Source organism: Carettochelys insculpta, chromosome 1, assembly GCF_033958435.1.
Source record: "Carettochelys insculpta isolate YL-2023 chromosome 1, ASM3395843v1, whole genome shotgun sequence".
NCBI lineage: Eukaryota > Metazoa > Chordata > Testudines > Carettochelyidae > Carettochelys > Carettochelys insculpta.
Window position 1 is genome coordinate 149,380,510 of NC_134137.1, and position 26,507 is coordinate 149,407,016.

Sequence of the window (26,507 nt, forward strand, 5' to 3'; positions counted from 1 at the left end):
TCCCCTGCCATGAGTGAGGACATGGGAAAGGGGCTTGAAGGCAAGCCCTGAAAGAGGGAGATGGAATGGTGGCACACACAGTGCCTGGAGTGTTCATAGAGACCCAGGTGTGTGTGTGTTTATTTTTTTAACCCACTAGATATTTGGCAGACAGTACAAAAAAATCCCTAAAGTTGTGCGTTCATTGCTCGGTATTATATGCAGAATCAATAAACCAGTAACCCATATTGTTGCCTAATAGAAAAGCAAGCAACTCTCCCCATCCTCCAAAACAGAGGAGACAACTCATACTAACATTTGCTATGGAAACAGATCCTACCTCAATTATTGTTTTATTACAATACCTCCTAGAAGCCCAAATTAGGGACCCACTTTGCATGTGTAAATAGACCCTAAAAGATAGTCACTGCTCCATAGACCCTACAATCAAAGTATTAAATGAGAGACAACTGGTGGGCACACAGATGAGGGAACAATAATAAAATGGTACTGGTCAGCTTGATGAGCAGCAGGTACAGCAAACCAGCTGCTTAACCATGAACATCTTATTTCACTGTTTGATACGTGAGGGCAAGGACTCTCTCACCTCTATCCTGCAACTGGAAATCTGCATACAGAACTTTATGCCTGTACAGAGTCCCTGGGACTTTGCATACCTTTGCCTGTACAAACCTACTTGCAGAATCCGTGTGCAAGTTCGCAAGAGCTTGCTTGTTCCCTTGTTTGACCTATTTCTTCATTGTATCACCATATTCCATTTTTATATTTACATTGTAACCATAAACACTGAACAAACCTGTCATGTAGTTGGAATCTTTCCCGTACCTCTTCCAAAACAATTCGCTTTGGTCCTTCTCCTCCAACTAAGAAATGTAAATCTGGATATTTCTGACAAAGCTCAGGAATTATACCACTAAGCAAATCTATACCTAAAATGCAAAATGCAGAGAAGCTATTAGAGTATTTAAGGCTGTGGCCTCACTCGGCCAAAAGTTCGACAGGGCCATGCTAATGGCCATTTCGAAGATTACTAATGAGGTGCTGAACTGAATATTCAGTGCCTCATTAGCATTAGGACACACGCGGTTTGGCGCGGCTCCATGGGTGTCCTTTTCAAAAGGATCCCGCACATTTCAGCTGAGAAAAATAAGGGGATTTCGAAATGTGTGGGGTCCTTTTGAAACGGACCCTTGTTTAGCCGCGCCGAGCTGCGCGCGTTTGAAATCGGCACTTTCAAAGTACCGCAGCTGGAAGTGTCCTAATGTTAATGAGACGCTGAATACTCAATTCAGCACCTCATTAGTAATCTTCGAAAATTTCGAACTTTTGGCCTACTGTGGCCACAGCCTACATGTTTACAGCTTATGCTTTTGATGCCATCCATTCCCACAATTCTATTCATAGTTTCAAAACGAGAGGCCTCTGAAAGATTCCTGTATTACTGGATATTAAAATATTAAGCATATAACTATTTTTATCTTTACACAACATCACTACATGCATGGATAGCCCAGAGAGAACAGAATCTCACCCAACTGAACTAGTTTATAAAATAAATACTGGACCCCAAATCAACTAGCAAAATGAACTGAAAGCAAAAATAAAGAATGAAATTAATTGGAAGCACTGCTTCTAAGTTTGTAGTTTTTTGTTTGTTTTTTTTACAAAGGAAATATTGCCGGTTTTATTATTCTAATATTTTAATTAGCATTGACCTAAAACTGGTCATATGGATATGATATTTAAAAAAAGTCAATACTTAAGTTTACAGTGAGGTGATTTACATTAAAACACTATCTCAGTCCAAATTGTGATCCGAGCCACCCTTCCATGCAACCACAGTAAGGGGGAAGACAAACTAATAGACTGTGGCCATACTAGCCACCCCTCCTTTCAGAGGGGCTATGGTAATGTGGCACTTCGGAAGATGCTAAGGAGGTGCTACCATGAATATGCAGTGCCTCATTAGCATAATGGCAGCCGCTAATGCTTCAAAAGTGCCTCTTTCGAAATGCACACTGCCCGTGTAGTCAGGGGCCTTTCAAAAGGACCCTCTGATTTCGAAAGCCCCTTCTTCCTATTTGGTTTGGGGAAGAAGGCACTTTCAAAATCGGGGGGGGGGTCATTTTGAAAGCCCCTGGCTACATGGGCGGTGTGCAATTCGAAAGCGGCACTTTTGAAGAGTGAGTGGCTGTCATTATGCTAATGAGGCACTGCATATTCATGGCAGCGCCTCCTTAGCATTTTCCAAAGTGCCACATTACCACAGCTCCTCCAAAAGGAAGGGCTAGTGTGGCCACAGCCACAGAGAAGCACAAATACTTCATACAAACATCCCTGGCTTCCCAAGGATCCCATAGGTTTATCTAAAAGCCCTGCATGACTTTCTGCAAGCGAGGGGAACAAATCTTAATAAGGTGGCAAGAGAGCAGCTCCAGAACGGAGTGCTTATGGAGCAAATCTCCAAAAATCCCACCCCCCACTGGTTGTTTTGGTAATTTTTTTTTTTTAAAGAAACAAACAAAACTACTAGGCAATTAACATCACACTGAATTCTTGTAATGGCCGTATTGTTTTAACAGCTTGAGTAGTGCCTCCTATTGTTCCTATTCCCACCTCCACAGCAAAAAATGTCATTGTAGCAGTAAAAATGTTAATTCCATTAAGATATTTTTAAATGTATTGATAGCTTAATTATTTTAGTTCTATGTGTATATATATATATATATATATATATATATATATATATATATATTAATTTGAATATTAAAGAGCAACCAAAATATTAAGAATTACTTGGCAACACTATATTCCAGTATGCTGTATGTTACACAGCATTTGTAAAACCAGATGTAAAAGTTTAGAAACAGAAGGTTTATATAATAAAGGTTGAACTTCTCAAACCTGGTCCTCTCACCTGGCAACATCCATGGTGCAGCAGGACCACGGATGGTGCAGGACCAGAGTGTACTGGAGCAGGGGGCCAGACCTGCATCCATGGGGCAGGGACTGGGGCCAGAGCAGCTGAAGCACAAACGGCAGGTGGAGAGTGGCTGCGGCTAATGGCCCCAAGCTGCAGCACAGGGCTAGACAAGAGGCCCCTGCTGCCAGAGCCACGTGGAAGCCCTGGGGAGTCTGGAGTCCCAGGGGAGGAGGAGGCCGGGAGTACCTGAGGCAGAAGCCCTGGACCTCCCCGGGCCCAGCAAATTCTGTCATTTGGGTTCTGTCAGATCCCAACCATGCTGAACCAAGGAGGTATAACCTGTATCATGAAATTTCTTTTTTTTTTTTTTTCCCCTTTTCCCCCTACAAGAAACAAAAAGTGGAAACAGACATGTACGATAAACATTAAAATTCTACCGAAGAGGAAAAATTAAGGTCATACTGTTAATTAAAAGTTAGATCGTAAACAGATTTCTTCACTTCTGCTACCAACCCCACCTATGCTCACAGAAAGTGAAAAAAATTAAAATCCAGTTTAATTTTCACTGTCAGTGATGCTTGATAAAAATCATCAATCAACACTACTCAAGATAGCTACAGTAATGTCTCTAATATAGTTCTATATATGAATATTTAAATACTATGACAGGCAAAATATTTAGCTTTATATATAATTATTCTCACAGCAAAACGACTGAATATTATCATCTTAACAATGATTGGTTAATAACGTAGTAGAAGCATCCTCACTGGTTAATAATTAAATTACACTGTTTTAATATCACGAGCTGCAAAGAGCTGCAAGAGACACACCAGCAACTTGCATCTCATAAGCCTCAGTCTGAGTATCACTGGTTTATGTCTTTCATTTACTCCTTCCATTTCTATTTACTGGGGCAATGAAAACCAAATAAGTCAATTTTCACTTATTGAACTGCTCCACTTAGAAATTTGTAAAGATTACCTTATGTTTATTTTCTTTAATATCAACTCATTGCTGCAATTATAGAGGAAACTGGAGAAACTCTCTTTTAAATTGGTCAGGTTTTAATTGTAGGAGTGAGACCTATGTAGTCGCATATAGTTATTTATTTCTCTATTTAAAAGGGACAATGTTGGGATATATACACATTTACTATGTGAAGGAACAGCACTGTGCCTGTCAGGAGCTCCACTGACTTCAATGGGGTTCTGTTTGAGTTCCCATTTCCATTCACTGCTGTTCCTGTAGAGTCTGTACAGGACCAAAATTTAAATCAATCTGACCAAATATTCAAAATCTAAGGCAAAAGAATTAAAAAAAATTATCCATGGACATAAGTTTAATTTTGCTTAAATAAGAAGATTCCCCTGTACCACAGTAGCAAACTCCTGCAGTAGTCTGGGTTGGCTGGATTTGCTGCAGGAAGCCATGGGGACACATAATGAAATTGAAGACCCAGTTCAGGGTTTTATAGGCCACGGTCATGCCCCTGTGGAATTATGTGGGTCTTTAGAGCCTGGCACACTACAGAGGTTACTCCTGGGAAACTGGTGACCAGACCCTGGGACTCCAGGACAGCTGCCAAGCACCCTCAGTCACTTGGTGAGTCACAGGGATGGCTGTTCAGGAACAGTTTCTATTCGAATGAAGTCAGTAGGAGTTAAGGTCCCTAGCAGCAGGGTCCTAGACGTCGTACAAGCAAGTGGACAGAGGGAAAAGACTGAAACAACTGTTTCAGATTCAGTGCATTTTCAATGGGTCTCAGATCTGGCATCTGTATTTTGTTGCTTAAACACTGAACATTTCTTACCACCCACTTGAAATGAGAAATAAAAGTTATTTGAGAAGCAACTTACAGTATGTGTCTCCTTACCTTTTCTGTAAACAAGCCTGCTGACAACAACAATAGTTATCAGACTATTATCCCTCCTCTTTGGGTCTGGAGTGAAGTCGGTGGGATCAACAGCATTGGGGACGACAGACACAATCTCAGGATTTAGTGCTGCTCTTAGTACAGTGTTCTCCTTGCTAGTGTAAGAGACGCATATGATGTGGTTTGTATCACAAAGTGAAACAGTTAGAAGTTTGTTTGTAAGCACCGAACTGACATCAGCAAATCCAAAGAGAGAATGGTCTGTAAAAACTGTCTGTATTCCCATTGTCTTGGCATGGAAGAGTGCATCATGTGCCATGGAAGAAAACGAACTATGGGAATGGACTATGGTGACTCTCTCACGCACAAATATGTACCTGAGCAGAGGAAGACTGTGGAAGAGGGTTGTTGCTGTAGATTGATTGTACATAACCTTCAAAGGTAAATAATAAACTTTCAGACCATTAGTGAGGTAACGAATGCCTTTTCTGGTTCCATAAGAATGGGTGACAATTATAACTTTGTGCCCCCTTTCTATCAGGCACTGTGACAGCTGGTAGATGTGACTTTCCACTCCACCCATATTTGGATAAAAAAAGTCAGATACCATGCATATACAATGTGTTCGAATTCCAGGTGCAAGCGATTTTACACAATTACTTGAGGAAGCTGGAGAAAGAGAGTGTCTGTCGATTCCTATTCTTCTGCAAGCCATACTGAGAAAAATGTTCAGAAATCAATCCTTCTAGTAGCCATTTAGTTTGTAGATTTGGGCCTGCTGATTACCTAGGACAGAATTAAAAAAATATTGCCAAATACACAAAGAAGCAGGGCTTAAGACTGTCACATCTACAAGGACCTTTGTGCTGCAGCAATAATATCATTTTAGTTTTCACAGGCTGATGCTAGCTTTTGGAGAACTCTATGCAAGTGTTTCTCAAATGGTATTCTGAGGAACCCTAGGATTCCGCAGAGCAAAAATAAGCATTCCACGAGAAAATTCTGTTACAATAACATTTATGATTTAAAATAATAATTAATATTTAAACATTCATGAATTTTATTAATAATAATTTTCATTTGTGTTCGTCATGATAAGTGTCCCTGTGTAATGCCAGCTCAGACAGAAAGTGGGGACAATGTCACTAATCAGCACTGCACGCGCAGTCAATCAGTAGTGCAATAGCCTGTTATATACCACCGTTAAGTCCCTGCACTCACTCTCAGGGAGCATGGATCACGCAGGTGATGAAATACAAATATAGCATAGTTACACGATTTCTTGTATTTAAAAATTTAACTGTGACAAATATAAATCGACTACGATCTGGGTCAGCAACCTGCAGCTCTTTAAGGAGTCATTTGAGGCTCTGAAAGCTGACTCCTCTGTGGCTCACTGCCCTGCCACTGCTGAAACAGCAGAACTAGGTTTAATTGGTTTAACATCTGGCAGGGCAGAGGGAGGGATCTGGCCATTACACCAACAGAATTTAGTTACATTATTTCAGCAGCAGCAGGGCAGGGAGCCACAGAGTGCCCCTCACTTGCACAGCAGCCAGCGCATGTACAGTGGGGGCAGGGCAAAGGGAGCCAATGGCTATCCAGAGCGGGAACGAGATGGGTCCTGCAGTTCCTGGGTCATCTTCGCCTTTCATTGGCTGTGACTGGCCTCTTGCATTGCCATAGGGTGGCCAATGAAACTGGGCCCTCGGGACTACAGTCGGAGGAGCAGCAGCGGCTGAGGTAGGTTCATCCACCATGTTGGGTGAGGTAACAAGATGAGCTAACTCAGACAGTTTGTTCGGGTGGGGTTAGGCAGGGGACCTCTTTAGGTGGGTGGGTTAGTCCCAGAGGCTGAGGCAGGCTAATCCTGAGGATGGGGCAGGGGAGGGGAGAGCGGATTTGGGGCATAGCATTTGTTCATTACCATCCTTATTTATTTGTGATCTACTTTTTCAGCTCCATATATAAGACTGTTATTAGGGGTTCCACAAAAATCTTTCGAGTTTAAAAGGGCTACATGGCCAAATAAAATTGGGAACACACTGCTCTATGCCATTCACCTTTTATAGAATCTGCCCTCTTTCCTAACCACATCCTACCTGTGGGAACTACTTCTCATTAATTTGTGAGGCTCCATGGTGTCTTGTGGCTCAGTCTCTCCATTCCATGGACCATCACACAAGGAGATAGAGGTGTTCTTTGGTTCTGAATGGCAGGAAGATAGAACCCCGAGATGTCTTCTGTTTTCTGTGATCGAACAGGACAGTGGTTGTGGAACTAGGGACAATACCAGGATGATGGGCCAGTTATATAGTTGCCACAAAACACTGCTTGGAAATAAAAGCTGAAAAACCATATGGAATATTGTCATAATGAATTACAACTTTATACCAGTCATGCAGCACCTTCAAGACTAACAATTTTACTTATTTAGTAGGTAATGAGCTAACACAACACTTTTATTGGACCACCTCCTGTGGGTGAGAGAGGAGCTTTTGAGTTATACCGCAAAAGCTATGATATAACTCAATACATCGATGATATTCTCATGCTGTTGACAGGTGACAAACTCCCAAAAAGACTGCCACCACAAGTTCAACCACCACCACCCATCCATTAAACTCACTCTGAAAAACTCCCACACCAGCACCAACTTCCTGGACACCATCATCAACTTCAACAGTGGAAATCTACAGACAACTATATACAAGAAACCTGCAGATCACTACCTTCACAGATCTTGCAACCACCCCAAGCACAGCCAGAAATCTCTACAGCTTGGCACTCAGACACTTCAGAATATGCTCTAAGGAGAAAGTCCAAGATACAAAGCTTAATACAGTCAAAAACGCCTTCACCAGGAAAACAGATTACAACACTGAATGGTCTGTCTACATAACCCAGAAGAACCTGCTTTACTACAGAAGTAACCCTTCTTCCACCTTACACCCCTACTTGTTATGTACCACTCCACACTGGAACCTATATGGGATATTATCATTGAATCACAGAGGTAAATGTGTGGTTGCGTAGGTGGTATAGGAGGGAAGGATTTGGTTTCTTTGACCATGGGATTCTGTTTTGTGAACAGGGATTGCTGAGAAGAGATGGGATCCACCTCATTAAAAGAGGAAAGAGCATCTTTGCAGGCAGGCTTGCAAACCTAGTGAGGAGGGCTTTAAACTAGGTTTGTCACGGGAAGGTGACAAGCCCAGAGGTAAGTGGGGAAGGAGGAGGGAACAATCAAGTGGGCTTCTGGGTAAAGAGGAGAAAGGGGGCCAATCGGCCCCTTCTCTAAGATGCTTGTACACTAATGCCAGAAGCCTGGGGAACAAACAGGAAGAATTAGAGGCCCTGGCACAGTCACACAAGTATGTGGTGGTTGGAATAACGGAGACTTGGTGGAACGATTTGCATAACTGGAGCACGATCATGGAAGGTTATAAATTGTTTAGGAAGGACAGACGGGAGAAAAGGAGGAGGAGTTGCACTCTATGTGAGGGAGCAGCATGACTGCTCAGAGCTCCAGTATGAGGAAGGAGAAAATCCAGTTGAGTGTCTTTGGGTTAAGCTTAGAGGTGGAAGTAACAGAGGTGATGTTGTAGTTAGTGTCTGTTATAGACCGCCAGATCAGGGAGAAGAGGTAGATGAGGCTAAGTGAAGCTTCCAAATCACAGGCCCTGGTTCTCATGGGAGACTTTAATCATCCAGACATTTGTTGGGAGACCAATACATCAGCGCACAGACAATCCAGGACGTTTTTGGAGAATGTTGGGGATAACTTCTTGGTACAAGTGCTGAAGGAACTGACCTGCTGCTCACAAACAGGGAAGAATGAGAAGAAGAAATAGAAGTGGGAGGGAACCTGGGCTGCAGTGACCATGAGATCGTAGATTTCAGGATCCAGACAAAAATTAAGAAAGCTGAGCAGTAACATACAGACCCTTGATTTCAGAAGAGCAGACTTTGACTCCCTGAGAGACCAGATGAGCAGGATCCCTTGGGAAATGAAGATGAAGGGGAAAAGAGTTGAAGAGAACGGGAAGTATTTTAAAGAAGTCATACTGAAGGCACAGGAACAAACATGATAGGCAACCAGCTTGGCTTAACAGGGAAATCCTTAGTCACCTTAAATTCAAAAAGGATGCATATAAGAAATGGAAACAGGGACAGTTGACTAAGGAGGAGTATAAACATACAGCTGGAGAATGCCAGGCAGTAATCAGGAAAGCGAAAGCACAACTGGAACTACAGCTGGCAAGGGATGTGAAGAGTAACAAGAAGGGTTTCTACAGGCATGTGAACAATTAACGGGTTATCAGAGAAGGTGTGGGAGGTAACCTAGTGACAGATGATGCAGGCAAAGCTGAAGTACTCAATGCTTTTTTTGCCTCAGTCTTCACGGACAAAGTCAACTTCCCCATGACGGTCCTGGACGATGCAGTATGGGGAAAGAACAAGTTCTGAGCTATCTAGAAAAACTAGATGTGTACAAGTCCATGGGTCTGGATTAAATGGACCCCAGGATACTGAGGGAATTGGCAGAGGTCATTGCTGAACCTTTGGCCATCATCCTTGAAGACTCGTGGAGATCAGGGCAGATATCGGATGACTGGAAGAAGGCAAATGTAGTGCCCATCTTTAAAAAAGGAAAGAAGGACAATCCAGGGAACTACAGATCCGTCAGCCTTACCTCAATCCCTGGGAAAATAATGGAGGGAATCCTCAAGGAATCTGTTTTGGAGCACTTGGAAGAGGGGAAAATGATCAAAAGTAGCCAAAACATGGATTCACCAGGGGCAAGTCCTGCCTGACCAATCTGATTAGCTTCTATGACGAGGTAACAAGCTCTGTGGACATGGGGAAGTCAGTGGATGTGATATACCTTGACTTCAGCAAGGCTTTTGATATGGTCTCCCACAACATTCTTGTCCATAAGTTAAGGAAATATGGATTGGATCCTTGGACTATAACATGGATAGAAAGCTGGCTTCATGGTCAGGCCCAATGGTAGTGGTCAATGGCTCAATATCTGGATGGCGGTCTGTTTCAAGCGGTGTGCCGCAAGGCTCAGTTCTGCGGCTGGTGTTATTCAACCTCTTTATTAATGACCTGGATGAGGGACTGGACTGCACCCTCAGCAAGTTTGCGGATGACACAAAACAAGAGGGAGAGATAGATACGTTGGAGGGTAGAGAGAGAATCCAGAGTGACCTGGATAAATTGGAGGACTGGGCCAAAAGAAATCTGATGCAGTTCAACAAGGAGAAGTGCAGAGTCCTGCACCCGGGGCGGAAGAATCCCAAGCATTGTTACAGGCTGGGGACCGACTGGCTCAGCAGCAGTACGATGGAAAGGGACCTAGGGGTTATAGTGGATGAAAGGCTGGATATGAGTAGACAGTGTGCCCTTGTGGCCAACGCGGCTAATGGCATACTAGGGTGCATTAGGAGGAGCATTTGAAGCAGATCGAGAGAAGTAATTATTCCTCCTTATTCGGCACTGGTGAGGCCACATCTGGAATATTGTGTCCAGTTTTGGGCCCCCCAGTATAAAAAAAGATATGGATTTGCTGGAGCAGGTTCAGCAGAGGGCAACAAAAATGATTAAGAGTCTGGAGCACAGGACCTATGAGGATAGGCTGAGGGATTTGGGCTTGTTTAGTTTACAGAAGAGAAGACTTAGAGGTGAGTTAATAGCAGCCTTCAACTTCCTGAAGGGGAGCTCTAAAAAGGAGGGTGAGAAACTGTTCTCAGTGGTGTCAGATGGCAGAACAATGAGTAATGGTCTGAAGTTGAAGAGGCAAAGGTGTAGGTTAGATATTGGGAAAAACTACTTCACCAGACGGGCGGTGAAACATTGGAATGCGTTGCCTAGAGAGGTGGTGGATTCTCCACCCCTTGAGGTTTTTAAGTCCCAGCTGGACGAGGTCCTGGCTGGGATGACATAGTGTGGGTTGATCCTGCTTGAAGCAGGGGCCTGAACTAGATGACCTCCTGAGGTCCCTTCCAGCCCTGTGATTCTGTGATATTGTAACAGGTGGACTGGGCCCTGAAGCCCCATGTTGGATGCTCACAACATTGCCATGCTCCATCCCAGTAATCACAGAGAAGTCCTCCAAGGGAAACTAGAGTATTGGTTGAAGGCAGCAGCCAGTCTGGGGCAAGGAAGGCCCTATATGAAGAGCTACAGGACCAGGGCCTGCCCAGTGTGGAGGGAGTCCTCCAGGAGCAAAGAAGACCGGGGTGGCTGGTTGCCTAAGGGAGCACACCAGAGAGCTCTGTGTGGAGGGCTGGTGAATGACTGAGGACTGTCAGTAGATGCTCAAAGACTGTGCTAGAGCCCTGAGGAAAGGCCGAGGACTTGACAGGCCCTTGGGGAAGTGACCCAGGAAATCAGCAGCTGTAAAACTTAGCAGGTAGCTACTACCTATAGGGACTCTGACATGGGGCCTGGAATCAACACTGGGAGCAACCCCCGCCCCCGACACCACCCTCATTAGCAGCTACAAGGACATCACCTGGATTTTGGCAACCCAGAAGTAGGGCAGGTTGAGGAATTGGATATTAGCCACCTAGCCAGAGGGCTGGAACTAGAAGGGCCTTAAGACAATTCATACACTATTCTCCATGAGGGAAAGCCCTGAAGGGACCACTCTTTACCAGAGTGGGGAACAGATTTAGGGAATGGACTCAGAGATGCTGAGGAGTACATTGGGATGGGCCCCTGTTAAATGTGCATACCACAGAAGGGGTTTCTTGACTGACATCTGAAGTCTGACTCAGCTGGAAGGCTGCGTACCTGAAAAGCAAAAGGACTGAGTGAAAAGCATTGAGTGAAACACACACTTGCTCAGAAGGGCGCACTCTGAGTGCCATTCCATTAAAGCCATAATCAATTACATATTCAGTGGAATCCCACTCCGAAAGAATTCTCTCTCAAACCCCATCTTCTGGCCTTCAGAACAATCCCTCCAGACAATCTCATCAGAAGGAAGCTCCTCATAGGACAACACACCAACTCAAAACAGAACCAAACCCTGCTACTGTAACAAATGCAAAACTCACAGACATGGTAGCACTGCTACAATGACTAATAAACCAACACCACATATTTCAAAATCCAGGGGTCTCACACATGACTATCATAACTTATCCACTGGATCCAATGCTCCAATAACAGCTATAAGGGTAAATCAATCACTATGCTCTCAACTGAACTCACTCAAGAAACTGATAAATGACAAAACACTGTATCACCGGTCAGTGAACAATTTTCACACAGTGACCACTCTACATCTGATTTATCAGTCCTCAAGGCCAACAGAAACTTGTACAACATTGTCAAAACATAAGTCTAGGAGCTTAAATTCATAATTTTGCTAGATAGCGAAAAACACTTTTGGGATGGCACTGGATTTAAGGCTCATTACAACAATCTGTTACCATTTAACGCAGTGGTGTCCAAAAGAAATTTAATATTTGCTGCAGCCCCCCACCACCCCCAGCCAGGCATCCTTCCAAGCCAGGGACTCTCCCCACATCCAGACAGGCACCCTAACCACCCCCTCCACCATCCCCCACTGCAAACTGCTGGTGACTCACTGGATCCACCGCCAGAGCCGTGATGCGCGAGATGCCCCACCACCCTGAGTCACATGAGCTGCCCAAGCCATGAGAGCCACCCTGAGCAAGCACAGGAGGAGCCACCTCCACTGCCATGCACTTGTCCCACCAAGTGATTGGGCATATGCACGGAGGGCACTCCACTTGCACGGCTCTAACAAGCTGCTTCACCACACGGCACTGTCCAGTTTGCCAAATACAGCAGACAGAGAGCTTATTGGACACTGTAGCTTTAATGCCTTCTTTTTGTTCAATACCTACAGTGGTGTTAACATCTCCCTTCTTTGGAAACAATCCCTCAAAACTGGAGGTGAGGAAACTTTTTATGTCAGGCCCCCCTTTTTGTCAGTGCAATTAGCAGGGCTCCCTCAGCCTAATGTAATACAGACAGACAGAAATTTTGGTTAACTTCACATGAAAAAAAATCCCCACTCTTTCAGTGCGTGTAAGAAAATAACTATGTAGAACATAAAAAAATTATCAATCAATATATAAATACACATACATAGAAACAGGAACGTATTTCAACATTTTTAATGAGATAAACCTGACACTCATGCTGATCATGCTGCACCCAAACATGAAATTTCACACACCCCTCCCTGAGGGGGCCCGCCCCCCACTTTGCATGCTCCTGCCTTAAAATGTGTTAACTTTGTTGAACAATCTTGCGAAGCCTGGCTTTCAGAGGTAACTCTGAGTGCCTTTTCCTGATCTGAAGAGCTCCATGCAGCCAGAAAGCTTGTCTCTCACCAACAGAACCTGGTCCAACAAAGGGTATCACCTCACTGTCCTTGTACAGGTTGAATTTCCCTGGTTCGGCACCCTTGGGACCTCAGTGGTCCCAGAGGAGGGATTTTGCTGGATTAGAGGAGATGAACGCTCCACAGGTCCTTGGCCACCTCCCACTGGCCTGCTGCAGTGGGCTCTGCCAGTTCCACTTGTGAGGCTACTAGGGGACGCGAGCTCCCCCGTGGGGCTGCCTAGGCATGCCACCTCTGTTCCCGCTGCCCCTTACAAGGTTGTTGGAAGGCCTGCTTGGCTTGTTCTCCTGCCTCTCTTTCTGGTCCAGGGAGGAGGGACGTTGCCGGCCCAGAGAATGCCGTTTTCAGAGCTGCAACCTGAACGTGCGTTACAAGAAAACCGTCCACGCTTGAACCTTACCGTGCAATGCTCTCACACACACACGTGACAAGGCCCACCATACTCGCAGCGTGGGAGCACATAAATCACCAACGCGAGCGGCCCTGCACCTCCACCACGAGCTAAAAAAACAACCCATGAAGAGGCTCCGTGGGACTGAGGCCGCCCACGGTGCTGCGAACACCACTGCACAGGCAGTAGCCGCGACAGAGCCACACAGGTCTGCACCACGCGGCGGGGCTGGAGCCGAGCTGCGCTCGGCGCTGCACAACACAGAGGGCAGAACAGGCCTCCCCGCGCGTGGCTGCGGGCGGAGGACACACGGGGGCGACGCGCTGCCCAGCAGGTCCGGGGCCGCCGCTCCAACCGGCGGGGGAAACCGGGCGAAAGGACATGGCCCGGGGGGAGTGGGGGCTACTGGGTGGCGCGTGCAGGCCGGGCGCAAAGGAGGATGGGAAGGGGGGGGGGGGGTTAGTCACGTACCTGCCGCGCGCGGACACCGACCAGGCTCCCCCATTTCCGGGAAGGAGGTGGATTCCCGGTGCCTCACCTAGACAACAGCCCCGCCTCCGCGCTCGGCCGAACAGCCAACCAACGGCGGGGCAGCTTCCGGGTCTGAGCAACCAATCGGAAGCCTCGGCTAGGGTGAGTGTCCGAGCTGGTAGTTGGTGACGCCATTGACGTTCTGGGGCGCCTTTCCCCTTAACATTTCCTTCGCCCAGGCTCTGGCCGAGGGGCTTCCAGACTCTCTTGCGAACGCGCGCTGGGCGGTGCTAAGCCGGGCTGGCCCCTCCCTGGCTCACGTGCTCCAGAAGCAGAGTCCGGACCGTACACTGCCCTTCTTCCGGCGGTACCGGGTGGTCCGGAGCCAGGCTGGCCCGCGTGCCGCCGGGAGCAGGGCTGGGCTTCCCGTTGGGCACCGGGGGCTCCTGCTTGAGGCCCTTATCGCTGTAGAAGTGTGTACAACGTGGGGGAGCGGGGCAAATGCTGTGCCTAGGGGCCTATGGGGTGTAACTCCCCTGCAGCCGTGCGCGGGAGGGCGAGAAGCTTATTGCCTAGAACGGTGCTGTCCAGAACAAAGTACAGCAATCGCCACAGCCCTGCACCCCAGCCAGACGCCGTCCCCCTGGCCAAGCACCCCTCCCCCTGCCAGCCAGGCACCTCCACTTCCCTGCTCAAACTGCCGGTGGTTCACTGGAGCCCTTCCACAGGAGCAGCCCTGCTGCCCTCAGGTGTCCAGCTGCGAGCTGCCGTGAGTGAGACGCCTGGATCTGCTGTGTGGCTCCATACGGAAAGGGACAGAAAGAAATTTGAGAAAATGAGGAAGTTAGTTAAACACAAATTAAAAGGTATGAAAGGGAAATCCCTGCAAGCTGCATGTGAAGTTTGCAAAGACACCATAATAGAGGCCCAACTTAAATGTATACACCAACTTAAACACACTAAGGGTGTGTCTATACTGGCAGTCCTCGTTTGAAAGAGGTATGCAAATGAGTTAAAAATGAAAACAACGTATAAATTTGCAGAGTTGGTACCTCATTTGCATATTCTATTTTCAAAAGAGCTGCTTTTGAAAGAAGAAAGCCAGTGTAGATGCCACTCTTTTGAAAGTAAACCCCATCTTCAAAAGAATTCGTCTTCCCTTTATTTTCCTCTTCCCCTAATCATTTTAGTTGCCCTTTTCTGAACCTTTTCTAATGCCAAAATACCTTTTTTGAGGTGCGGAGACCACATCTGTACACTGTTCAAGATGTGGATGTACCATAGTTTTATAAAGGGGCAGTCAGATATTCTTTGTCTATCTCTTTTTTAATAATTCCTAACATCCTATTTGCTTTTTTGACTGCTGCCACACACTGTGTGGATGTTTTCAGAGAACTATCCACAATGAGCCCAAGATGTTTTTCCTGATTAGATGTAACTAAATTAGCACCCATCATACTGAATATATACTTGGGGTTATTTTTTCCAGTGTGCGTTACTTTACATTTATCCACATTAAATTTCGTTTGCCGTTTTGTTGCCCAATCACTCAGTTTAGTGAGATCTTTTTGAAGTTCTTCAGAGTCTGTTTTCGTCTTAACTGTTTTGAACAGTTTAGTATCGTCTGCAAACTTTACCACCTCACTATTTACCCCTTTCTGTAGATCGTTTCTGAATAAGTTGAATAGGATTGGTGCTAGGGCTGACCCTTGGGGAACACCACTCGTTATTAACCTTCTCCATTCAGAAAATTTACCATTTATTCCTACCCTTTGTTTCCAGATCCAGTTTCTAACTTTCCCTAACCTGAGGTGAAGCTGTTTCACTCCTGTTAATTTTTGCCAGTAAATAGGATGCATGCATAGGATTTGGACACATCAAAAGAGTAAGAAATGAATTATTCCTCCCTGTCCTGATTCTTGAAGGTAGCAGACTGGGTTTGTTGTTCCCATTAGAAGTGTTCCATAAGGAAGTACAGAGGTTATGTTAGTGGAGAACACATGGAGAAGCCTAAAGCAATTCCTGTGGTTCAGTTCTGGATGTCATGTTTTCACTTCAGGACTCTGGAAAGTGAAGAAGCACCAGTACTGTGTAGTTGAGGCTGAAATGCTGTGGCAATTTACCCCTTTCTTTCTCCCTCATAGATTTGTCACTGTTCCTCCATCCTGATACGTAACATCGCCACTAACACATTGGTTTTGAGCAGAACCTGACAGTTTTGTGGTGGATTTTTTATATTGTTAAATTGGAACACAGCAGGCTCCATGTAATTTTTAATGAACACAATAAATTTTTAAAATTAAATATATAAATTAATCTATACTAAACCTATATATACTGCTTACTTTAATTTGTTTATTTCTATATGCACACACATATGAACATTTAACGAAGAAAATACATAGGTTTAAAACATACAGATTTTAAAATTAAATATTGTGTGTGAGTACAAAGGTGATAATCAAGATGATGTTTCTGACATCTACTGTAGCAAACATGCACCAATCAAGAATCATATGAAACCAAATGGAGTTGTGTTCAGCTGTGTGTACTCTGCGCAGAGTTTGGAATCTGGAAGTTAAATTTCTTCTTTGGACTGAAGAAAACATACGGGTCCTGCCCAATAGAGACTGGCTTAGATCCCAGTTCTGTAAACCCTGAGCTATGTGCTTGACTTTACTACTATGAATAGTCCTACAATGCAGCACTAGGGCCTTAAGTGCCAAGCATAGAGCTACATTGTTAAGTGAATCTGAGCAAGAAGTAACAAAGGACATCCGAGACAAAGTAGGTTTTTTTTGGTCTGAGGGGTTGTCTCACCTATGCGGTGAAGACAGAACTGCCGCTTTGTGCATCAGCACTGAATTGAAGGATAAATTAGTTTTGTGTTGCTGGCTGATGGTATTTTAAAGTAATTGAGATTGGAGATTTGGGGCATTTTTGCCTGAGATGGCTGGGAAGGGGGAAACTGTCCACCTTTGCAATTTTTGAAAGGCTGAGAATAGTTTTCCTTTAACACCCTAGACTGACTGGTACTTCATTATTTCAGTAGATCAGTGTAGCCAGACAGCCAGCCCCCTCTCAGACCAGCATTGCTGGGAACACAAGGGAGCCAAAACAACAGGGCACTTAACATAAATTCCAGCACAGCCTTTGAAGCTGAGAGAAGCACAGGTGTGCTGCTACAATGTGCCTCTGGGAACATATACAACGATTAGGCTCACAGCAGACAGAGAAGCTGTGACAGACATGGCTCTTAGCCCCTACTAAATAACGTGATGCACACACACCAACATCCTAGGTGGGAAAATATTTACCCTAATAAAAGGAATGTCCAGTAGTCGAAACTTATTGTTTCTCTCCCTTGCAAGTGTAAACTACTCTTGCGAGAGCTGGCGTCGCCCAGACAGACCAGCCCCAATTTGGCATAAGAAAGGAGAAAGAGAATAAAGGAGTACAGAGGTATAAGTATGGGACCTACAGCACCATGATTTTTGAGTGCTTTTCACTATCTATCTGCTGGTCAGATAAGTGACAGCCTCCCAAGGCTTCTGCAGCTAAAAGGGTCCCTAAGCCTTGTCCCTTATTCGTCTTTCCGCGGAATTGAGTGACCGATCCTGGCTTGGCACCGCTGGAATCGAGAGATGCAAGGAGGGTAAGAAGCACCCACACCTGATCTCCTATCTTTAGTGTACACATATTTTGAAATAGAGCTCTATACTTTGTTTTCTTTCTTTGGGATAGTGGCTTCAGTTTTGTAACTTGTTTGTGTGTGTAACATCTATACATTTAAATAAGTAGGCACTAGCAATTTTGTAACCACATGATTAAAATCTAGTTTAATAAATTTTGGGTAACCGTTTGTGCATAAGCCTGACTTGTTTCTCTGGTTTACTGTAAAGCAGCCAACACAATTAAAGAACCTCAGCCGTTTTGGCTATAAAGCCTGGCCATTAGGTGAGAGTACTAAGAGCCTAGCGTTGAGTTGTGCCGCCTCCACGGGGCAAACTCTTGGGGCGCCTGTCAGTCAATCCTGACTGCCCACTGCGAAGGGGCTCTGAGCTCTAGCAGTTAAAGTCACGGGTGTGGAAAGGCTCTTAGTGCTGCCATTGGGGCACCTGTCAGTCAGTGTTGACTGCCCACTGCGAAGGGGCTCTGAGCTCTAGCAGTTAAAGTCACGGGTGGTTAGGACCTTGGGGCATCCGTCAGCCTAGCCCGGGCTGCCCGCCGCAAAGGGACAGTGCGTCCTAGCGGTTAAAGTCACGGATGTTATAATACAGGCATAGCTGGCACCTCACCAAACATCCTTGGCCATCGGCTAACAGATTTGGCGTAGTCGAAGCAGGATTGTGATATAGGCTGCACTACAGTAACACAATGAAACCAGTCATGATAAACACCACAGAATTCCCTGAGCTAGAGAAAAGTTTGACCCAAGAGGGATGGGGAAATCCTCTGTGGAGCAAAGAACTGCTGGAGAAATATTGGGGAAAACCAGCAGAGATCTGGCAGCATTTCTGTAACTGGAGAACTGCCTGCAAGATGAAGAAAGGGAAAGGAAAAGGTGCTTGTATATGGCTGCTTACTAACATTTGGCAAGCTGCCTGTAAGGATTATCATAGTCTGGCAATAGAATTTAATAGGCTACAACAGGAAAGGGACACACTGCGCAAGGAATGCCAGAATTTAGATACCCGAGTAAGAACACTGAATAGGGATATGGAGCATCTTCAGAAAAGATTACTTCCCTTAATTGAGAAAGAAGGGATAGAACGAAGGGAAAAGCTGGAGACTGAAACACGCAGAATCAACCGGGCTAAAGTTGAGACTGCTCTCTGGCTAGACCCTGAGAAATGGGACGGAGACATTTGGGACTCAGCAGATGAGTCCCCCTCCTCTGAGGAGGAATTAAGACCAGCTATCACACATCACAAATCAGAAGAACATGAGGGAAATTTGAGTGGGGCAGAGCTGGATGAAGAAGGGGATGACAATGATCCATCCACCTCTTCAAAAACAAAGAAGGGAGGTAAAAAGGGAAAAGGGAGTAAAGCTCCAACACACTTTACCAAAATTACCACCCACCAATATACTCCCATGGAGTTAAAAACAATCCAGGGAGATTTTGCTAAAAAGCCTGAGGAAGGTATAATAGAGTGGCTGGTCCGCCTCTGGGACACTGGGGGTGGATATATACGCCTGACAGCCCAAGAAACTGAGCGCCTTAACTTAGGTGCAGGAATATTCCTGGAACATTCAGAGGGGAACACCCCTAAAACACTTTGGTCTCTGGCTTGTCGATGGGCAAGAGGAATTTACCCAGCAGTCCGAGATGAACCCACAGTAATGCACTGGACCAACATAGATGAGGTAAAAACAGCTCTATTAACTGTGGCTGTCATTAGCATGCTTGGCCAAAACCCTCAAGATTTAGCCTATGAAAGTCCATGGGAGGGTCAGGTATATGTAGATAATCTCAGACCCCTGCTTAAGGGAGCTCCGAGTAACCATAGGGCTATGGCACTGTCCCTTAGATCAGATGCTGCAGCACATAACAGAACCTTTCGGGCACTGCTAAACCGTCTGGTGTCATACTTTAGAGAATTTGGAGACATCAGAGCACTGACAGGCAAAGCTAAGATGCGTTCCCTTCAGGGAAACAAGGGGGCACCATCTAAAGGACATAAAAACAAGCGAGAGCCAACCCAGGAGGAAAAGGAGCTTAGAGCCAAGTTGTGGAGACAATGTCTGGCTTTAGGTTATCCCAGAGATGTGATAAATGGACTGCCCACAGAGTGGCTAAAATTATTAACCACCTTTAAAAGAGCTGACTGGGAGAAAACTAATGCTACTCCCAGTGCACCTCCGCAGCTCTCACCTCCTCTCCCACCTGCAGACACCCTGTATACTCCATTGCTGCAGCAACTGCAAGTGTTACCAGAGCAGGGAAACTAGCTTGCGGGGGTCAATCTCCTCTCCTAATAAACCAGCTTAAATCCAAAGAGGAGAAAACAACAGCAAAAGACCCCCGGATACATGTAACTGTAAATGACAAACACATTATTCCTTTCATAATGGACACAGGGGCTCAAATGTCCATGATTAAGTGAGAAAGTTTTCAGGGCCCGCCACCTACTGGCCGAAAGCAGGTACTTGTTACAGGAGTAAATGGCAGTACCATAACTTACCCATTAGTTAAGATAAAACTGGATATCCCATTGCAACCCCACCATCAGCCCCGAAAATATGAGGTGATTTTGGGCAATGCCAACATACTGGGCATGGACGTTTTAAGAGGAAAGGAGGGAAGGATTAATGGGGAAAGATGGGCTTTTGGAGTCAGTTCTGTTCCTCATGCCACCCACCTGGAAGAGGAAAGCCCTCCCCACTATTCTGTAAACTTACTTAGCAGAGCGCCTGCTCTCCCGCCCTCAACAGTAACAAACATAAAGCAGTACAATGTCCCAGCTGAGGCCATAAGCCCTGTTACTGACCTGATCAAAGATTTGGAACAGCGAGGAATTTTAATTCGTACCCACTCTCGCTTTAATTCTCCTGTGTGGCCCATCAAGAAACCAAATGGCAAATGGAGACTCACTATAGACTATAGGAAGCTAAACAGTAACACTGGACCATTAACTGCAGCAGTCCCTAGCATAACAGATATTGTAAACACCATACAAACCTGGGATAAACCCTGGCTAGCAGTATTAGATGTAAAGGACATGTTCTCCATGGTCCCTTTGCAACCAGCTGACCAGGAAAGATTTGCTTTTACTTGGAGAGGTGTACAATACACTTTTACCCGAATGCCACAAGGGTTTAAGCACTCACCCACTATTTGCCATGGGGCACTGGCAAAGGTCCTAGATGACCTTATACTGCCACCCAATGTACAAACTGTGCAATACATTGATGACATCTTAATAGGTGGGAAAACCTCAGAAGAGGTACAGGAGGCTATGAATCAAATCAAAGGAGCACTAGAAGCCCTTAATTTAGAGTTACCAGCTGAGAAATGCCAAGGTCCCTCCCAAGAGATAAAATTCTTAGGTACTGTATGGATAGGAGGTAGGAGGTCTGTGCCTAATGACACTGTGCAAGAGCTAAATCAGGCACCCTCCCCTGAAAGTAAAGATCAATTGAGACAGATTTTGGGAACCCTGGGATTTTGGAGGAAACATGTACCTGGCTTTGCCATTGTAGCCAGACCATTGTACAATTTGTTAAAGAAAAGTGCTGCCTGGGAATGGGCTCCTGCCCATGAGGAAGCCCTCAGGCAACTGATAGGGGAGATACACACCTATCAGGCTCTCGGTCCCATACATCCTGAAGCCCCATTCCATTTGTACCTAACTGTGGGAGCCACTGGAATGTCTTATGCTCTCTGGCAAGAAAGTGACACTGCTCCCAGATGACCAATTCAGTTTGGTTCCAAGTCATGGCAAGGGTCACAGGCTAACTACACGCCTTATGAGAAGGTGCTTCTGGCAGCTTACACAGCCTTGAGAGAAACTGAGGAATTAACTCAGGATAAGGACATCACAATTCACACTCCTCTTCCAATCATTAAACCTATATTGGAAGGGAAAGAGTTACCACCTGGTGTAGCACAGAAAATGACTATCCAAAGATGGGCACTTTACATACACCACAGGGTAGGTGGTGCAGACACTGCACAAAACCCCACTATGATTCAGGAATCCCTATGGAAAGTAGGAATGCCTGATGAATACCGCCTACCTCCACAGCAGTCTCCCATTAAGGATGCTGCCCCATTTGATCCTTCTAAGCCTGAGGGAGTATGGTTCACTGATGGCAGTGCCAGGCTGGTTAAAGGAAAATGGAAGGGGAAAGCTGCAGCAGTGCCTGCAGACACCTCTGCAGCACCCCTAACTGCTGAAATTGATGGGTCAGCACAACTTGCAGAATTGGCTGCAATTAAACTGGCCTGTGAAGCAGGAGCCATCGCAGTATATACGGACTCCTATGCGGTGTGGGCAGGTGTCACTCAGTGGATCACTAACTGGAAAAATAACCACTGGGAAGTAGGAGGTAAACCAGTATGGGGACTGGAATACTGGAAGTGGTTATATCAGCATGCCCTGCAACAACCCCTGTCTATAGGACATGTCTCAGCTCATCAGAGGAATAATACCCCAGCTGCACAGTTAAACAATTTAGCCGATGCAGCTGCCCAGCTCTTTACCACACAAGTAGAATGGGAACGCTTATATTCATGGTTACATGATAATTTAGGACACACAGGAAGTGATGAGTTGGTGCGGCAAGCACATATCAGGGGGTGGCCTATCACCCACAGACAGGCTAGAGACCTGGTGCAAGCCTGCGCTATTTGTGCTGAGACTAGAAAACATATAGCAGAAGGCCAAAGGTTTGCCAGGCTAAGAGATGGAAAAACACTATGGGCAACCTGGCAGGTCAACTATGTCGGACCACTGCCCACTACAAGGCAGAGGTGGAAATACATCTTGACTGGGGTAGAAATTGTTTCAGGGATTGGTTTTGCATATCCAACCCGATTGGCAACAGGGTTGTCCACAGTTATGGGACTAAACCGCTTAACAGCAATTGTCCCAGTGCCTCAAGAAATCCAATCAGATAATGGTTCGCATTTTAAGAATAAACTTGTAAGGGAATGGACCCTTAACCATGGAGTCCAATGGACCTTCCACCTTCCATATCGACCTCAATCTAATGGCATGGTCGAGCGCTGGAATGGGTTGCTAAAGAATCACTTGAAGCCTACTGATGGCACATGGGGAGACAGACTGGACGAAGTGGTGCAGAGATTAAACAACAGACAGACTCCTACAGGAAGTCCAATCAGCAGGGGATTCTTCCCTACAGGGAAAGCTATCTCCCCTGCCAGAACACCACTGCACAGTTCCAAGTATGCTCCCGGAGACACTGTTGTGATTAAACACCCAGCCCTGGGAACCTTTACCTGTGTTTTGCACGCCTATAAAGAGAAAGGCGTATGGAGTGCCTTAAATGCTGATAAAAGGCTAATAACCATTACAGAGGCTTGGATCGCATCCAAGACCGGCTGACCATGTGATTTATTGCAGGAATGGTCCCATGGTTCCGAGCAACCTGCCAGCTAACCTGTCAGCAAAATGGACCATGCAGCAGACCTGTTTGATCACTAGAGACTACTATGAACTGTTGATATATTTGCCATTACTTATACTAGCAGGTATAATTATTGCTTTTGGTTTTAAAATAAGTTTTTTAGCTAGAACCCGACCCACCAGAGATATGTTCCTGCAAGCCCTCATGATCCTTCTGTTGGCTCCAGTCACCTTGGCAATACCAGAACATCCTCTTCGGGGAGCAATCCAAACCATCGCCTCAGCTGCTGGTGCTACAAATTGCTGGACGTGCACCTTGCTAAATTCAACCAATGGACTGGGAATTGAATTTGTACCACTCAGCCTAAATGATTGGTGGAACAAAAGCGACATCTTTCGGTGGGGACCAGCGTGGTACACCAACAACCCTCGCATTGACTCGGGGGGGGTGGGACAATGGCATCGCACTGTTTGGGGACGTCCTGTGGAATATGTAAAGGGATCATCTAAAGAAGTATACCCTATTTGTTTTGAAACTCAGGGTGACATACAAATGGGTAGTCTAGATAAGCAGCAATGTGCCCATACAATTGTATTTGATAAAAGAAGAGGGGAATGGACAAACCTCATGGATGCAATGGTTAGCTCAACACTTGGGATTTTCCCTCTCCCCGTTTTTACATTCGGTTGTAAATACTGTTTTAACCATTTTAATTATTGTAATTGTTTTTTGTGTAACTTTATGTATTATGAAGCGTTTGATTCAAACTGCTCTTTCCTCCACACAAATCAGATACCTAGAGCTAAAAAGGGATCCTAACCAATTCCGCGAACCCTCATCCTCTAATTTGTTTGTTGGGTATTTCTAGATTTCCCCAAGGAGGGCAAGAGGTGCTGGCATCACCGCCACCTTGCAATCTGGGATGTAGTGTGGTGCATCAGGGGGTGGAATGTAGCCAGACAGCCAGCCCCCTCTCAGACCAGCATTGCTGGGAACACAAGGGAGCCAAAACAACAGGGCACTTAACATAAATTCCAGCACAGCCTTTGAAGCTGTGAGAAGCACAGGTGTGCTGCTACAATGTGCCTCTGGGAACATATACAACGATTAGGCTCACAGCAGACAGAGAAGCTGTGACAGACATGGCTCTTAGCCCCTACTAAATAACGTGATGCGCACACACCAACATCCTAGGTGGGAAAATATTTACCCTAATAAAAGGAATGTCCAGTAGTCGAAACTTATTGTTTCTCTCCCTTGCAAGTGTAAACTACTCTTGCGAGAGCTGGCGTCGCCCAGACAGACCAGCCCCAATTTGGCATAAGAAAGGAGAAAGAGAATAAAGGAGTACAGAGGTATAAGTATGGGACCTACAGCACCATGATTTTTGAGTGCTTTTCACTATCTATCTGCTGGTCAGATAAGTGACAGCCTCCCAAGGCTTCTGCAGCTAAAAGGGTCCCTAAGCCTTGTCCCTTATTTGTCTTTCCGTGGAATTGAGTGACCGATCCTGGCTTGGCACCGCTGGAATCGAGAGATGCAAGGAGGGTAAGAAGCACCCACACCTGATCTCCTATCTTTAGTGTACGCATATTTTGAAATAGAGCTCTATACTTTGTTTTCTTTCTTTGGGATAGTGGCTTCAGTTTTGTAACTTGTTTGTGTGTGTAACATCTATACATTTAAATAAGTAGGCACTAGCAATTTTGTAACCACATGATTAAAATCTAGTTTAATAAATTTTGGGTAACCGTTTGTGCATAAGCCTGACTTGTTTCTCTGGTTTACTGTAAAGCAGCCAACACAATTAAAGAACCTCAGCCGTTTTGGCTATAAAGCCTGGCCATTAGGTGAGAGTACTAAGAGCCTAGCGTTGAGTTGTGCCGCCTCCACGGGGCAAACTCTTGGGGCGCCTGTCAGTCAATCCTGACTGCCCACTGCGAAGGGGCTCTGAGCTCTAGCAGTTAAAGTCACGGGTGTGGAAAGGCTCTTAGTGCTGCCATTGGGGCACCTGTCAGTCAGTGTTGACTGCCCACTGCGAAGGGGCTCTGAGCTCTAGCAGTTAAAGTCACGGGTGGTTAGGACCTTGGGGCATCTGTCAGCCTAGCCCGGGCTGCCCGCCGCGAAGGGACAGTGCGTCCTAGCGGTTAAAGTCACGGATGGTATAAAACGGGCATAGCTGGCACCTCACCAAACATCCTTGGCCGTCGGCTAACAATCAGTGATACTCAGACTGAAACTAGTAAGTCACAGGTGGCTTTTAAATGTGTCTCCTGCAGCAAACACTGTGTGGTTTAATTATTAACCAATTAGTCTGTTTTACTATGTTATTAACCAATTGTAGTTCATAAAATAATAATACTTTATAAGTCATTTTATGTGAGAATTAGAGAGAGTGAGTGAAAAGGAAAAAATTATACTATACAGTGAGAAGTCCTGTGATTCATCGGATGAAGCGGGTCTTTGCCCACGAAAGCTTATGCTCAGAAATATCTGTCAGTCTATAAGGTGTCACAGGACTTGTCATTCTTTTTGTGGATATAGACTAACCCAGCTACCCCTCTGATAATTATACCATTGTGATTCTTGTGAGTAATGATGATTGCTAATTTGTCTCCTGAAATACTGAGGTCTGAATACCACTTCTGTAGGTGGAGAACGTGCCAAATACATGACACAGCCCAACACTTGGTCAAGAAGGAGAATGACACTATATCCAAACACTCTTTGTTCTTTACCATCCCACCTGTAAATTTTCTAACTTAATAGATAACGAAATCTCTTAGAAAGTGGGCAAGATTTCATGCTGGTGTAAGATTTAAATAAACAATCGAGAGGATAAGCAACACAGCCCATGCATAAAATGTACGATGTAAAAAAGTATTTGTTTTCCCTTGTTTAAAATTGCCTTTCAAGGTCCAGAAAATAAAGCGTCAAGCTCCCTGTAACCCATGTTACTGATGCAGCTGAATCTACTGTTTTTTTCGTCAGTGGAATTAGAGATGGAAAATACCTCCTGGGTCACTTTGTCCAGCACCCTGCAAGGGCAGGACCGATCCCCACAGTGTGATATCCCTTTTTTCATCCAGTCCTGTTTTAAATGACTCAATATATGAGTCTTTCACTATTTCCATGAAGAGACCATTCCAAAATCTAAAGGCCAAGTCCTACTGTGTTCCAACATGAAGGTTCTCAGATATTATATAGCAAGGATGTGCCTTGTTACGTAATTTCAGCCAATATTCTGCCTACACTTTCTGCCTACAGTTTCTATGCTCAGTTTTCTTCACAGAGCTGTCAGATCATCCTGAAGTAGCTTTCTGTATATTAACTTGCAGAGAACATTCAGATCTAAACT

The 26,507-nt window shown here is 45.3% G+C and overlaps 1 protein-coding gene and 1 long non-coding RNA gene across 9 annotated transcripts in view; one reads left to right on the top strand and one right to left on the bottom strand.

The window, feature by feature from the left end:
- The window catches only part of PIGA (phosphatidylinositol glycan anchor biosynthesis class A), a 27,475-nt gene extending 13,328 nt beyond the window's left edge, over positions 1-14,147 (bottom strand). Inside the window, exons 1-4 of one of the 8 annotated variants that reach the window (XM_074993295.1) lie at positions 14,054-14,138; positions 6,902-7,146; positions 4,800-5,585; positions 797-929 (exon numbers count right to left, since the gene is read on the bottom strand). In XM_074993295.1, the coding sequence (XP_074849396.1) occupies positions 797-929; positions 4,800-5,514 (848 nt within the window). In that variant the 5' untranslated portion in view covers positions 5,515-5,585; positions 6,902-7,146; positions 14,054-14,138. Of the gene's footprint in view, positions 1-796; positions 930-4,799; positions 5,586-6,901; positions 7,147-11,545; positions 11,596-13,591; positions 13,993-14,053 lie in introns of those variants that run through there. The other 7 variants (XM_074993320.1, XM_074993330.1, XM_074993311.1 and 4 more) reach the window with 7 other exon arrangements.
- LOC142012686 (uncharacterized) lies at positions 14,091-24,904 on the top strand. The gene is made up of 2 exons (XR_012645425.1): positions 14,091-14,215; positions 23,146-24,904. It is a non-coding gene; the product is annotated as an uncharacterized LOC142012686 (long non-coding RNA).
- The last annotated feature ends 1,603 nt before the right edge of the window (positions 24,905-26,507 follow it).